The sequence below is a fragment of the Talpa europaea genome, assembly GCF_964194135.1.
Source record: "Talpa europaea genome assembly, chromosome: 16".
Taxonomy (NCBI): domain Eukaryota; kingdom Metazoa; phylum Chordata; class Mammalia; order Eulipotyphla; family Talpidae; genus Talpa; species Talpa europaea.
Genome location: NC_140084.1, coordinates 42124935 through 42140689, shown reverse-complemented (window position 1 = coordinate 42140689; position 15755 = coordinate 42124935). Strand labels below are relative to the sequence as shown.

The window sequence follows — 15755 nt, the reverse complement described above, 5'->3', positions numbered from 1 at the left end:
TCCTGCTGTGTGTCCTCCTGAGCAGTGTCTGCTTGAGGGGGAGCTGTGGCCAGAGCTCAGAGATGGGCTGGGGGGTTCACTCAGGTGCATACAAGGCCTCTTGAGACACAGAATGAAGTGGGCAGAGAAGGGAGCACTACTTTCCACTACTTTCCAGAAGGGAGCAGAACTTTCCAGTTCTCAATTGTCATACAGGTTTATTCGTCCAAGTGGTTAGGTAGAGTGGATGCATTTCTTTCCACTCTGTTAGCTTCAGATATAACTTTTGACACCAAGGACATGGGTTGCCCTTTGCACCACAGGTAGGGCCTCCCCCTATCCCTCCCACCCCCAGACAGGACTCACCCAGCTGTCTTCATCTGACACCACAAAAGCAGTGCGTCCTTGGCAGAGCGGGTCTCTCTGTTGTCCTCTGTCTCAATTTTGATGACTTGAATCTGTGAGGTTACAAAAAATGGCTGCTGGGTCCTGGAGGGCCTGAGCTTAGGAAATACCCTCTGACCCTGCTGCCTTTGGTGGACAGGGGAGATGGGGGAGGCAGATTCCAGCTCAGGTGGGGGGTTCAGGAGCGTGAACGTGGGGTCTGGATAGGATGGGTCAGCCATAATTGTGGGAGGTGCTTGAGGACTAGGCTGTTTCCAGAGCCGGCTTCACTCTTGGCACCTGCACTACTTCCTTGAACCAAGTCACCAGCATCTTCCACCTGGGCTCGTGCAGTGGCCTCCACTCTGGTGTCCCTGCTCCCACCCCCACAGTCTGCTGCCCACGCAGCTGAGAGAGGGACCGTGTGAACACCAAAATCTGCATAGAGATCCCTGATGTGGCAGCCAACTCGGGCGAGGTGCGAGTTCACCCACTTAGTGAAGGTTTTCTTCTGCACAGCCTCCCGCTCATCTGAAGGACAGACCTTGATGAGCCTTCCTCCCCTCTGCAAGCCAAGGCCTGTTTCCAGTTTCACCCCAGCCCTCCGCTGCCCTGACAAACTGCGGTAGCGCCTGCAACAGTGTCTGCACTCTCCTTGGCTCCTGCTTACTCAGGAGTCACTTGGAGCAGGGGTCACATGGGGATCACCTGGAAGCGAAGGATGATGGTCCAAACCAGCCCCAGTGTCAACCGGTGGTTCCCGTCCACGATGTCATGTGAGCCCACGTTCTCCAGGTGCACGCGCTGCTCCTTCAGGAACTGCAGCGCCTTGTCCACGTTTTCCAGCGAGTGGATCCTCATCCGACCGCGCGTGGGCCTCGGCTAGGGCAGCAGGGGCGTGGGAGATCCAGGGCCTGGCCAAAAGCACCGTGCCCTCGGCCCCCACCCCTTGCAAAGAAGCCCACCTGCGTCGCCACGCCCCTTGGATGGCCCAACCTAGGCCACGCCCCTTCAGTCTTACCCAACACCCAGGACCCAAGCCTTCAAAAGCTCTGCCCCTTCCCTCAGGTGGTCCCTTTCAAGAGTCACATCCTTTCAGGGCTAATGCCAGTCCTGGCCCCGCCCCTTCGCAGTTCCACCTTCCACTGATAACCCAGACTGTAACCCTAGCCCCGCCCCTTATTAGGATCCTTGGCCCAGGCCACCAATATCTGACCACTAGTTCCGTGGCCACACCCCCTTCCTGTCAAGCCCCGCCCCATTGCAGGCCGCTCCAGGCAGACAGCTGGAGCCCTTCCATTGGCCCTTGGGCCTGTTCTCTAGCTATGCCCTCACTACTTTCTGCGCTCCAAGGTCTCAGGTCTTTTATTTATTTTTTTTTAAAGATCTCAGTTCTTAAATTAATCTCTGGATCCATCAGGACTGCACGCTTGGCGATGAAGCCCCACCCAGAAATACAACTGTACCCATCCAAGTCACACCCCATACAAGAGTTCCGCCCCCAATCCCACGACCCAGGTATCACCCTTCCCATGATAATGGACTCCGATTTAGAAAGCCACACCCTCTTCCGCTGACCCCCTGCAACAGCATTCGTTCTGTCCCTGTTAGATGGCCATGCCCCTTGCTACCGACTACCCAGGCCAGTCCCTTCTGATAGCTTCCTTCTCCCATCGCCCCATCCCTTCCAACCCAAGTCCAGAGTCCCTTCACCTTCCACAAAATCCCCCTTGGTGTTGCAAGCCCCGAAGCCAGGCTCCCCACAACTAAGCACCACCCCTTGCTGTAGCCCCGCCTACCAGAATGGTGGGCCTCTCCCCCACCTGGGACGCTCCACTCATCTGTTAGCCTGGCCCAGTGGTAGCCTAGCCCGAGACCCCAGGGCCCACCCCACTCTCCCCCCACCCCCCACCCCTCGCAGCATTTCAAGCCCCCTCACCAGTTGCTCCCCTGATAGCACTTCCAGGAGCCTCGTGAGCACAAAGCCGTCGCGGAGGTCTGCATAGAGGTCCCCGATGTGGCAGCCAACTCGGGCGAGGTGCGAGTTCACCCACTTAGTGAAGGTTTTCTTCTGCACAGCCTCCCGCTCATCTGAAGGCAGACCTTGATGAGCCTTCCTCCCCTCTGCAAGCCAAGGCCCATTCCCGTTTCACCCCAGCCCTCCGCTGCCCTGACAAACTGCAGTAGTGCCTGCAACAGCAGTCTGCAACAATCAGGTCTTTAGCGCTGGAATCCTCCTGTCTGGGGCAAACCTCCCCCACCACACACACATATCCCACCCTCCGCAGCCCACCCGTCTCTAAGTTTTCCTGAGACAAAACGTCCCTGATTCCCACCGCGTTGGATTCTTTTCAATACATGAGTGCCTAGTAGGTACCCGGCACTGTTCTAGGCTCTGAAGATACACGAGCCATTCCATCGCAAAGCTCAGTCTAGTGCGGGTGCAGATAATACACTAGGGAGCCATGGAGGGCTAAGGAGGGGGAGGGACAGGATGAGATTTGGGTCTCAAGAATATCTGTGGTGGGCATCCCTGGTGGAGCAGGCAGTTGAGCGCGGAGCGGTGAAGCTGTCTGCAGCCTCTGCAGCACCGGTTCGACCCCCGCTGGCCGTGGAGGTGCCCACATGGCGAAGCAGACCTGTCCTGTTTCACCCACTGCTCCCCTCAGCAGTGTATTTCAGTCAGTCTGCCTGTTCTGTTCCCCACTCTGTCTCTGGTGACTCCTCTCACCCCCCACACCTCTGGCCTGCACCCCAGTTTTGTATGCATAAATAAATAAATAAATCTTTAAAAAAAGAAAGAAAGAAAAAGTCAAACTTGGCAACTGGCATTGGGGGTACAGGGGGGAAGAGGGTTAAGTGCAGAGAGGAATATGCTCGGCTGAATGCTCCCTGAGAGCGGAAACCATGTCTCCTGCCCGTACTGTACAAGAGAAGGCATGTGATTCCCAACTAGAGGGGTGGACAGGGCGACTTCAGTTTTAGTCCCTTACAAAGGAATTGTTTGGAACCTCTCTTACTAACTTTTTAAAAAACAACATGAGTTATAATCCACATACTATAAAACTCACCCTTTTAATGTCACTTCAGTAGCTTTTAATGGACACACAGAGTTATAAAACCATTACCTCTCTTTAAAACCAGAACATTTCCATCACCCCAATAGAATTGTACCCATTAGCAGTCACTCCTTATTCCCCATTCTCTTAGCCCCAGGCAACCACTAATCCATCTTCCCTCTCTGTGGGATTTCCCCACACTGGACATTTCCTCTATGGAATTGTACATTCTTTTGAGTGCTTGGATTCCTTCACTTAGCAAAGAAACACTTTCAAGCTTCATCCAGCCTATGGCTTATACTGGTACTTTATTCCTTGTATGGAAAATAATATTTCGTTATATGGATATATGACGTTTTACGTTTCTGTTCATCTGCTGATGGACATGTGTTTCTACCTTTTTAGCTGTTCTGAATCCTGCTGTTTTGTGTGGTCACATATTTTCAACCATCCTGAGTATATATCTGTGTGTGGGGAATGGCTGCGTCATGGAGTAACTCCATGTTTAACTTCTTTTATTAAGATTTATTTATTTATGCATACAAGAACTGGGGTATAGGCCAGAGGTGCAGCGGGTGAGAGGATTCACCAGAGACAGAGTGGGGAACAGAACAGGCAGATCCACTGAGATAGACTGCTGAGGGGAGTAGCAGGCGAGTCAGGAGAGGTCTGCTGTGCCATATGGATCACCTCCCTGGCCGGGAATCGAACTCGCTGCAGTGGCTGCAGATAGCTTCATAGTGCTGCGTCTTAACCCCTTGTGCCACAGGAAGGCCCCTCCCTAATTAACTTTTTGAGGAATTGCTAAAATGTTTTCCAAAGTGACAGCATCATTTTGCACTCCCATCAGTCATGTATGAAGGTTCTGATTTCCCCACCTCTTCACCACTCATCATTTTCCTTTTTTTTTTTTTTTTTTAATTCTGGCTGTCCCGGTGGATGGGAAGAGGCACCTATATATGGTTTGGGTTTGCATTTCCCTAATGGTCAATGAAATTGAGCATCCTTTCACATGCTTACTGGCCATGTATATTGAACATTTCATCTTTGGAGAACTATTGATGCACTTCCTTTGCCCATTTTTTCAAATTGGGTTATTTTCTCTTTGTCATCTGTACTATCTTTGTACCTTCCTGTGAATCTATGATTACTTCATAATTTAAAGTTTTACTAAAAAAGGAAAGTGGTGCTGGCTTTCTCCTCATCCCACAAATGTGAACGCCAAGGTTACAGGGCACAGGATGGGAGAGGAAGCCTGGCTGCACGGACTAAAGCCCCCATGCCAATGAGGCCACTTATGCCAGGACTACCCAGTGGAGGGAAATGAGCTCCTCTTTCCTGAAGCCACAGCATTGTGGGGTCTTTTTTGTTATAGCAGCTTAGCCTGTACAGTGAATGCTGAAGTTTCATTACTACATGACTTAGCAGCCACACCTATTAAGTTTCCTCCTAGTTCAGGAGCCATGATATGCATTGCTAGTCTCTTTCCCTCCTGAGTCACTTAAAACCTTCCAATAATTTCTTTTTTCATAAAAGTTACTTCTGTAACATTATTAAATAACCATTGCTAGAAAATAGCAACTGACTGGCCTGCATTTTTTTTAACATCAGGAGACAGTTTGTATATTTGTTTATTTTTTATTTGAAAGTGAATATGCAGAGACCAATAGAAATCCAAATGTCAGGCCTCCCTGGTGGTGCAAGGGGTTAAGTTTCAGCACTATGAAGCTATCCACAGCCTCTGCAGCAGTTCAATCCCCAGCCAGGGAGCTGACCCACATGGCACAGCAGACCTCTCCTGTCTAGCCCCTGCTCCCCTCAGCAGTGTATTTCAGTAGATTTGCCTGTTCTGCTCCCCACTCTGTCTCTGCTGAATCCTCTCACCCCCTGCACCCCTGGCCGGCACCCCAGCTCTTATATGCATAAATAAAATAAACCTTTAAAAATAAATAAAGCCAGTTTTTCACTGGCTTTCACCCTCCTCCACCCCGAGAAACCTGTCCCCCTCCTCTGTCTTTGAGCTCCAGGCCCCTACCCCATGCCCTCACTTTAGATATATGCCTTCCATTTTCCTCACTGCCCTTGGGATCCTTATCTCTATGGAGATTCCTCACACATCCGTAATGAAATTTGGTGGGTTTTTTTTCCCTCTCCTATTAATCTGTCTGATGTTAACTTGATTAGTTGACTAGCCTGAGAAGAACCCAGAAGGGTAGGGGGAAATTTCCTCTCCTCTGGGACAAGAATGTTTTCAATAAATGAAGCTGAGTCCACTGCGTATCCTTGTGTGGGGGGTGGAATGAACCTTCGGCCACACTATATACCACAATAAATCTCAAAACTATCATTCAGCTTATAAATCTAAATATGAAAGGAATACAGTAAGACTTTAAGAAGGAAACATCAAAGGCTATTTCTGTGACCTTGGGTTAGGCAAAAATTTCTTAAACAAGACACAAAGCGTCAGCTATCCAGGAAATAATGATTAAATCATTACCGAATTGGACTACATTTACATTAAGAAATGAAAGAATGAAAAGACACGTCATAGAGTGGGAGAAAATATTCACAGCACAGATTCCTGACAAAGGACTTGTACCCAGCATATATAAAACTCCTGCAAGATAATTAGGAATAGGCAGGAAAATGGGCAAAGAGCTTGAATGGGCACTTGCAGGAGGCCATGTAAATGTACACATACTGGTTGCTATTCCTCATCAGACAATGCACTTAAAGCCACAATTGAGGGCCTCCCTTAACCTAGGGGTTAAGTCTCAGCACTAAGAAGCTACCCCAGCCATTGCAGCATGAGTTCAATCCCCGGCCAGGGACCTGACCCACATGGCCCAGTAGATCTCAGCTGTCTCACCTGCTGCTCCCCTCAGCAGTGATCCACCTGTTCTGCTCCCCACTCCTTCTCTGGTGAATCCTCTCACCCCCTGCACCCCTGTTCTGCACCACAGTTCTTGCGTGTAAATAAATCTTAAAACACATACACACACACACACACACAATTAGGCCCTCCCTGGTGGCACAGGCGGTTGAGCACCGCACTGTGAAGCTGTCCGCAGCCTCTGCAGTGCAGGTTCAATCCTGGCCGGCTGGCAAGAATCCCACATGGTGCAGCAGACCATTCCTGTCTCGCCCACTGCTCCCCTCAGCAGTGTATTTCGTCAGTCTGCCTGTTCTGTTCCCCACTCTGTCTCTGGTGAATCCTCTCACCCTCCCACACATCTAACCTGTACCCCGGTTCTTGCATAAAAAAATAAATCTTAAAAAAAAAAAACACAATTGAATGCACACCACCAGAATGACTAAACTCAGTAACACTGACCATACCAAGATGGATGTACAGCAAACGCACCCCTCATACACAGCAGCATGAACAGAAAGGATACAAACTGGCCAGTTCTACTAAAGTTAGATATACGTGTAGGCTTGACCCAACTATTGCACTCCTGGGTAGGTATAAGCCACTTAAGTACATCAAAACATGTGCGATGAGGTGGGGGTACTTTTTGGAGAGGAAAAAAAAATGAGGCTGCAGCAGAAAAAACAAACAAACATGTGCTAGAAAGTTTAGAGGAGCAACAGTATATAACAGTTCTCTTAGCAATCTCTTAGAATACAAGGTATTACTGGTTGGGAGTAGAGGATGTCCAGAACAACTCAACAAACTCATATTTTATGGACCACAACCCCACACCAGGCCAAAGAGAGCCAAGGCACCAAGGACCGCAAACCCCATAATGTCATCACCACCGAAGGCAGGGTTGCTGAGAATAGAGGGTGGAGTTAAGCAGCCAGGCTTGGTATATACCCAGACATCTGGGTCTTGGAGGGTGCTTGGTTTTTTACTGGTTTTCATTGTGCTATTGGGGTCCCAGCTCAGCAGAACTGGTAGGACACATTCACCAATATATCTCTCTCCCTTTCTCCCTGGGTTATTCATTTCTTCATTTCCCCTTTTATAAGTAAACCCTTTATTGACCTTTTTTGTGTATGCCTGTGGTTGAGTCTCATTTTAAGTCCCTTTAAGCATGCGGGTGAGGACCCACACTCAGGGCACCCCACTTCACATCGGGGTCGTCCTGTAATAGTTATGCTCCAGTTTGTGGTAGTCCTAAACTAGAAGCAACTCAATGCTGTGCCAACAGGTGCATAGATAACCTTGGCTGTTTGCAGGGTGGAGTCCTGCAGGACAACACCATGGAATAACCTCCAAGTTCCAGTGGATATGATGAAGCTCACAGCAGCGTTGAATGGCTGAAGTCAGATACTAAGGGTGTGCACTGCATAGCTCCACCTAGGTCAAGGTCAAACACTTGAGAAAGGAGTGTGCACTGTAAGACGGTAGGACCACGATCACCCTTGGGTGCAGGGATGGGGAGGTGCCTAGAGGGATTCTACAGAGCTGCATATGATACAGTTTTCTCATCTGGTGCTAGTTACTAGAGGAAATTCATCTGTGGAAATCCTGGGCACGCGTGATTCACCTGACCTACTGTACCTTTGTCTGCTCTAAAGAGCCAAGATTTAAGTATAATGCACATGAATTAACAATGCACATTTTGGGGGCATCCCTGGTGACAAAGGGGTTAAGTCTCAGCACTGTGAAGCTATCCACAGCCACTGCAGCACAAATCGATCGATTGATCCCTGGCCAGGGAGCTGACCCACCTGGCGCAGCAGACCTCTCCTGTTTCCCTCCTGCTCCCCTCAGCAGTGTATATCAGTCAGTCTGCCTGTTCTGCTCCCCACTCTGTCTCTGGTGAGTCCTCTCTTGTATGCATAAATAAATAAATCTTTTTTTTAAAAAATGCACATTTTAAGAAGTCAGCCTCATGCCAAGGAAAGGATTTGCATTACAGGAGGGTAGCCTCTGGGAGGAAGGCATTGGTGTGAAACAAGGGAATAAAAGACACAAAAAACGAAGAGATAAAGAGGAGGGGGCCTTTATAAGGACTGTAAGCCAGGAACTGTGGTGGGTGATAAAGGGATATTTCTTAGCCTGAGGTCCAGGCAACTTTTTAAAAACATCCTCACGCAAAATAAAGTAACCGAGAACTCGGCTCAAAGGTTTGGCCCTAGCTGGAACAGAGGAAAACCAAGAGATAAACGGGCAAAGGGATGGGAGAGAAATCGCCCCCTAGTGGTCGGGGCCACATTAGCACTGTGAGGCGCAAGGTGGTTTAGCTTCAGCATGAGGCTGCTGGTTTTGTGGTTTGGGTGTAGAGTCCAATTAAAGTGTTTTCCTTTTGAGAACTGTAGGCACAAGGGATATAAACAGAGCTGTGGGTTTGTGAACACTTAAGCAAACTATAGTTATAATAATTTAAGTAGATACAGTAGGTGCATGCATGAAGATGTCTGTTTTCTTAAAGGGGGGGGTCCCTACATTCCTCCGGACTAGCTGCTATCTTAGGTATCCAGGACTGTTCTCAGAATCTCAATTCTAAAGCTTGAAGAGCTCCTCATCCTCATCTCACCTCTGCTTCAAATCTGACCATGGCTCCCTGGTGCCCTCACACCCTTTATGCTGGTCTGCAAGGCCCTTCAAGACGAGGCGTCCGTCAACACTTACCACCCAACTCAAGCCACTTCCTACTTCTGGAGGCCTTGCATATGCTGTTCCCTCTATCTGGAATAGTCTTCCACTCTCCACCCCAGGGTTCACTGCTATTCCTTTGGGTCTTGCCTTCAAACCTCCTCCTCCAGGAAGCCCACTAACTACCTGGACGGGGTCAGGTCCACAGCCTCTAGGCTTCCCCATCGCAGTCTTCTGCTGCACCTCACCCACTCCAAGCCTGCCCCCTGGGTCATCCTGATCTGGCTAGATGGAGCTCTCCGCTGGACTGGGAGCCCTGCAGGCACAGGGTCAGGGCTGGCTCAGTCACCACGATGTCCCTCATCTACCCAGCACAGGCCAGGAACTGGATAAATATTTGTGCATGAAATAATAAACTTGAGAATTCTAAATTGCTAGGATCTCAAGTTTGTTGGTTTTTTTTTTTTTTAAGGATTTATTTATTGGGCCTTCCCGGTGGCACAGTGGTTGAGCGCTGGGTTGTGAAGCTGCCCGCGGCCTCTGCAGCGCCAGTTCGATCCCCGGCTGCTCCAGGACCACCGGAGGCGGGTCCCGCATGGCGCGCAGACCTCTCCTGCCGCCCACTGCTCCCCTCAGCAGTGTACTTTGGTCCTTCTGCCTGCTCTGCTCCCCGCTCTGGCTCTGGTGAATTCTCTCACACGCCCACGCTTCTGACTGTACCCAGTGCTTGTATAAATAAATAAATAAATAAATAAATAAATAAATAAATAAATAAGTCTTTAAAAAAAAAGATTTATTTATTTATACAAGAACAGGGTACAGGCCAGATGCGTGGGAGGGTGCAAGGATTCACCAGAGATAGAGTGGGAAACAGAACAGGCAGACTGAAATACACTGCTGAGGGGAGCAGCGGGCAAGACAGGAGAGGTCTGCCGTGCCATGTGGGATTCTCGCCGGCCGGCTGGGATCGAACCCATGCTGGAGAGGCTGCAGAGGCTGCAGACAGCTTCATAGTGCGGCACTGAACTGCTTGAGCCACCAGGGAGACCCCGGATCTCAAGTTTTTAAGGTTCTAAAAGTTTAAGACTCTAAAGGCTCAAATCCATTTTCTACAAATAGGTATACGTCATTCTAGTTTTCTGAACCAGCAACCCATGGGTTGGCTCTGACCCATACTTTGTGGCATTTGTAGATTTTTTTTTTTGAAATATTTATTTTTATTTACTTATCATATAGGCCAGAGGTGCAGAGGATGAGAGGATTCACTGTAAGTTTGACACCCCCGTTTGACATCTTATAATGAAGTTCTAAAAATCTTAGTAACAAAGATCCCATGATTGTCAAATGCTTTAAGAACCTTAAAAACTTGAGATCCTAGTGACCTAGAATTCTCCAATTTATTATTTCATACACAAATATTTATCCAGTGCCTGGCCTGTGCTGGGCCAGATGAGGGACATTGTGGTGACTGAGCCAGCCCTGACCCTATCCCCGCAGGACTCCCAGTCCAGTGGAGAGCTCCATCCAGCCAGATCAGGATGACCCAGAGGGGGCAGGCCCAGAGGGAATTACTAGAATCCTGAGATTCTCATAGAACCAATTCTGACTTTAGGGTTTGCTGATTTCATAATTATAACCATTTATATTTTATTATAATACTGCATTTTCCTAATATGTGACAGTGCCAGGGGTCCAAGGTGATAAGGGTCTAATGTTTTAAAAGCTTATGATTATGAAGGTTCTCCGGGTCTTGGCTTATAAAGTTTTAATGTTGATGGTTAAACACTACGGAGTTTTAAAGGCCTGTGAATATAAAGGCCTAAGGTTCAACTGTCTGTAATTGAAAAGGTCTAAGGTTCTAAGATTCTAAAACTATATACAGTCCCTTGGCCTTTTGTTTTTTTTTAAGCAGTGAATTATTTTATTTTTTACAAAACCATCCTTCGGTAAATATTATGACATTCGGTAAATCATATTAAGTTTTAATCTCCTTTTCAATGGAAAGGTTTTCTAAGGAAACAAACAACTTGGAGCTCCCCACAGGTATCAGATGTCTTTTCATGATTCTTTTCCAGTTTTGCGATTCTGAATCCCAATTGCATGGGCCCTTTCTTTCTTTTTTTAAAGATTTATTTATTTATGTATACAAGAACTGGGGTGTAGGCGAGAGGTGCAGGGGGTGGGGGGGTAAGAGGACTCACCAGAGACACAGCGGGGAGCAGAACAGGTGGATCCACTGAAATCCACTGCTGAGGGGAGCAGAGGGGAGACAGGAGAGGTCTGCTCCGCCATGCGGGTCAACTCCCTGGGCGGGGATCAAACTCATGCTGCAGATAGCTTCACAGTGCTGAGACTTAACCCATTGCGCCACAGGGAGGCCCTGCATGGGCCCTTTCAAAAGCAGAGCAGGGGCTGTCAAGCCAAGTTTCACCACTGCAACTGGTCTTGGCTTTCTTTGTTCTAAAATGTGAGAGTGCTCCGCCATCCTGAGCAGGCCTAAGACGGGCTATCAGTGCTAAAGGGAGGAAGGTTTGGTTCTTCTACTTTAACGTACTCAGGATCTACATTTCCAATCTGCAATCCGAAAAGTCTGGTATTATGAAGCTGTGAGGATATGTGTATGAGAGTATGTGTTTCTAAGGATCTAAGGTCATAGGGGCAAATGGATTAAAAAAAATTTTTTTAAAGATTTATTTATTTATACAAGAACCGGAGTACAGGCCAGATGCACCGGAGGGTGAGAGAATTCACCAGAGACAAAGTGGGGAACAGAACAGGCAGACTGAAGAAATACACTGCTGAGGGGAGCAGCAGGCACGACAGGAGAGGTCTGCTGCACCATGTGGGATTCTCACCCGCCAGCGGGACTTGAACCCGCACTGCAGAGGCTGAGGACAGCCTCAGTGCGGCACTCAACTGCCTGCGCCACCAGGGAGCCCTGGATTAAAATTTCTTTTTTTTTGGATTAAAATTTCTAAGGTCTGTGATTATGAAGTTCTGTTTCCAAGAACCTCTGCATCTAAAGGTCTCAGGCTGGAAGAATCTCTCTGCCACCCAAGGTCCTCAGACCTGACGTCCCAGCATTGGGGGCCCCAAGGCTATATGCTTACAGAGCCTGCGCTCTGGGGTTGGGCATTTCTTTGGTACTAAAGTTGCCCCATAGCAGCCACATGTGGCTTTTCAAATTGAATTAATTACAACTGAATACTACTCAGTCCCCCTAGTAGCAATGGCCACATTTCAAGTGCTCACAGCCACACATGCTAGTGGTCAGAGTAAGTCACAGACAGAAGATTTTCCCATCATAGTGGCAAGTTCTACTGGACAGTGCTTTGCTAAAGAGCCCAGTTCTAAGTGTCTGGAGCTCTCCCCAATCTCCAGGGCATGGAGGTTCTCAGGCAGTGAGGTACACGGACATCACCCCAGCAACCCCTACACTTCCCTCTCTCCCCTCCTGCCCGCCCAGCCTCCTCTGAGTACCTGCCAAGGCCTTGATCCGGGAGCACTCAAAGAGCGAGGCGGCTGCAGTGGAGGCAGCGGGCTGCTCCCGCTCCCAGCCCCGATCAGGACTCTCCCAGCGGGTTGCAGGGTTGTTGTTGTTGGAGGCAGGTAGGCCCTCCATGTTGTCCACTTCCCCTGGTATCTGAGCCATCAGGGCAGGAGAGCCCTGAAGATGGGCAGAGGCAAATCAGGGCTGGAAACAGCAAGAGGCTGTGAATCCTGTCCCCTCTCTCACCTCAGTTTCCCGATCGTTAAAGTGGACATAATAATGACAATAATAATGTTTGTCCTGACCACTTCATAAAGTTGTGATAAAGCACCTGCCTTAGTGCCTGGCACAGAGTAGGGACTCAGCAAATCATCGTCATTGTTATTCTCGTTAGAACACTAACTCTAGAATGCAGCGATAACAATAATTAACATTTATTAGCACTTGCACTGTGTTCCATACTTTATATGCATTTTCTAAGTTAATTCCCACCAAATTAATTCCCTAAGGATAGGCTGTGAATCAACCTATTTTACTGAGGAGGAAACTGAGGCACAGAGAGGTTAATTCACTTGCCCAAGATCACACAGCTAGTGAGTAGCCAAAATTCAAATGTGAAGTAATGATCGTGTTAACTGGCCCAGTTCTTCACCCTTAAAGCCATGGCCTATGCCACATAGCTCTTCAGGGTTCCACTGTGGGGACGAGAAGGCAGGGAAGCGAGGCTGGGAGACACATCCCACCCCTGATCCTGGGTGTAGACACATCATTTGCTTTGACCAACTGAATTAGATGGAAGTACTAATGAGTTGGGAGCCTATGAGTTGTGTATGTTTTTACTTGTGCTTGCCTGTGGCCCTAAGGAAAGCACTCCTGGGCTAATCCAGGCCCAAGGCCCCAGTCATTCCAGCCAAGGCCAGCTAGAGCAGCCAACAACCCATGGCCTCCCTTCCCGACTTGTGAGTCAGCCCAATCAAAATCAGAAAAACTGTCCAGCTGAGCCCAGCCTAAGTCGCTGACCTCAGACTCCATAGCTAAATAAATGCTCAGTGTTTTAAGACACTGATTTTGGGGTGGTGGTGGGGATATTCATGCAGCATTATGGTGGCAATAGCTAACTGACATTGTCTGACACCAGAGTTATGTTCCAGAACACTGCCAGATAGTAAATATAAAATGTATGGGGGTGAGAGACATCAGATACATGTCCTCCACCCTTTGTTAGGGACCCCAAAGAAAGGAGGGAACTGAGAATTAATGTACCCCCTTCTCAATTCAGCCAGTTGCTAACCCACCAGCTTCTAGAAAGGCAGGGTCTGGTTCTTGGTAGTTGTAGTAGAGATTGCCCCTCTCGGTGGATATGCCACAATCTATTGTTAGTCTTCCCTTCTTCCAAGGAAAGGCACCCACTACCTTCGTGACCTCGGTCAAGTCACTTCCCCTCTCCAGCCTCAGTTTGCTCATCTGTAAAGTGGTAAGGTAATCCCAAAGCCTCAAGGGTGTTTGAAGATGCAATGAGTTAATAATGCAGGGACTATTGTATTTAGTACAGAGCAAGTCCTCAATACCTGGTCCTTGCTATTATTATTCATCCCGGGGTCACAGGGCTTAGCAAAGCAAGGCTCCTGTGCTGGAGGCAGACAGAAATGAGTTCAGTCCTGCTTCATTCTTGCTGCATCTTTAACCTAAATCTTTGTCTTGGTGGCTCTGTGCCTCAGTTTCCCTCTCTGCTAAATGTTGATCACAACTGTTTCCTCAATGGAGGATACTTGGGGGACAGGATGGCGCTGAGCACTTCGTGAGCGCTGGGTCAGGCAGGAGAACAGCCCCGGTCACTCCTTAAGAATGGGGTGGAAGGCTGTGGGGGAGGTGGAAGGGTGCTGTGTGGCCCCAGCAAAGGGTGGCCGGCAGGGCTGCGGGAGGGGGGTGGATCGGAGGCTTTAACCCTTCCAGGGCCGCGCCTGTCTCTCTGCAGTCTAGTCACGGCTGCCGAGGAGGGGGCCTGGGAAGGAAAAGACCTGGATGGGAGACACGCAAGGCGCGGAGCCGGGTCTGGGATGAGAGGTGGGGGCTCGCCGCATCCCCCGCCCTCCACCTCCCCACACCCCGGGAGTCCCCCCGGGCTCAGGCCGTGCTCGCCGCGCGCGCGCGGGGGAGGGCCGCTGGGGCAGGTGGGGAGATGCTGGAGGGAGGGGCTGGGCGCCCCCCACGCCGCTCACCTGGGCCCGCGGCCGCCGGTGCCGCTGTCCCCGCCGCTCGCCGCGCGGCCGCCCTCCCTGTCAGCGTCCGCGGCCCGGCCCGGCCCGGCCCGGCTCTGCTCGGCCCCGCCGGCCCCGCCGCTCGGCCAGATCCGCATGCGCCGCGGTGCCGCCGCGCCTCCCCCCAGCTCGCGCGGCCGCCGCGCTCGGCGCGCCCCCGGGACCCCCTCCCGGCCGCCGGCCGCGTCTCCCCGGCGCGGTCACACACCCGCCGCGGCCGCGAGCCGCCGCTGCACCTGCGGGGGCCGGAGGCAGCGTCACACTCAGTCACACACTCCCCCGGAGCCGCACGCCCCCACACCGCCACACACGCGGGGTCACGCCGCTCCCGGGCAGGGCCGTGCCTCGTGCAGGGTCACGCGGGGTCACACATGCCAACTGTCACACGCAGTCACATGCTCACGCGGGCCCCACACTGGAACACGCACGACAGCGTCACACACGGTGACACACGCAAGTAGCGCCCCCGCCATCCACGCGGAGTCACACCCAAGTACACATATGCCGTGGGCTGTCGCGCACTTCCATGGGGTTACAGAGCCACGTACTCACACCTCACAGCTTCAGCATCATACAACTGTCGCGCCCTGTTACACACTCGAACCTGTCACACCCCAATCACACTCACACGGGGGTCACGAATCCCGCACTGTCACATACTCACACATCACCCAGGCACAAGAGGCCACAGAGAGCGTCAAAACAACAGTCACACCCACGCACTCAACCCTATCACAGTGGCACACTTCCCTGACACATGCCGTGTCACGCACCCTCACCGTCCCCTGGGATCACACACTCCCATATAATCTATACCTGCCCCATGTCCCACACTCACACCATATCCCCCGTGTCACAGCATCACAGACTGACACACAGTGTCACCAGCTGTGTCACCAAGGTCACGCAAGAACAACCTGGACGCCGGCGTCACATGCAGTCTCCCCTGTAACCTGGTGCTCCCCAGCACGTGGCACGTGGAGTCCACCCTCGAGCTGTCCCTGCGGGCTGCCCACAGTCACCCAGATCACACGGGC

At 50.5% G+C, this 15755-nt stretch overlaps 1 protein-coding gene across 2 annotated transcripts in view; it reads right to left on the bottom strand.

Moving 5' to 3' along the window:
* Positions 1-12637, bottom strand: part of SPTBN4 (spectrin beta, non-erythrocytic 4) — a gene marked incomplete at its 3' end in the record, with an annotated part of 63038 nt that extends 50401 nt beyond the window's left edge. For both annotated transcript variants that reach the window (XM_084257415.1, XM_084257416.1), the window contains exons 1-4: positions 12451-12637; positions 2303-2454; positions 1072-1245; positions 346-437 (exon numbers count right to left, since the gene is read on the bottom strand). In XM_084257415.1, coding sequence (XP_084113541.1) covers positions 346-437; positions 1072-1245; positions 2303-2454; positions 12451-12622 — 590 coding nt within the window. In that variant the 5' untranslated portion in view covers positions 12623-12637. The remainder of the gene's footprint in view (positions 1-345; positions 438-1071; positions 1246-2302; positions 2455-12450) is intronic.
* Positions 12638-15755: the final 3118 nt, after the last annotated feature.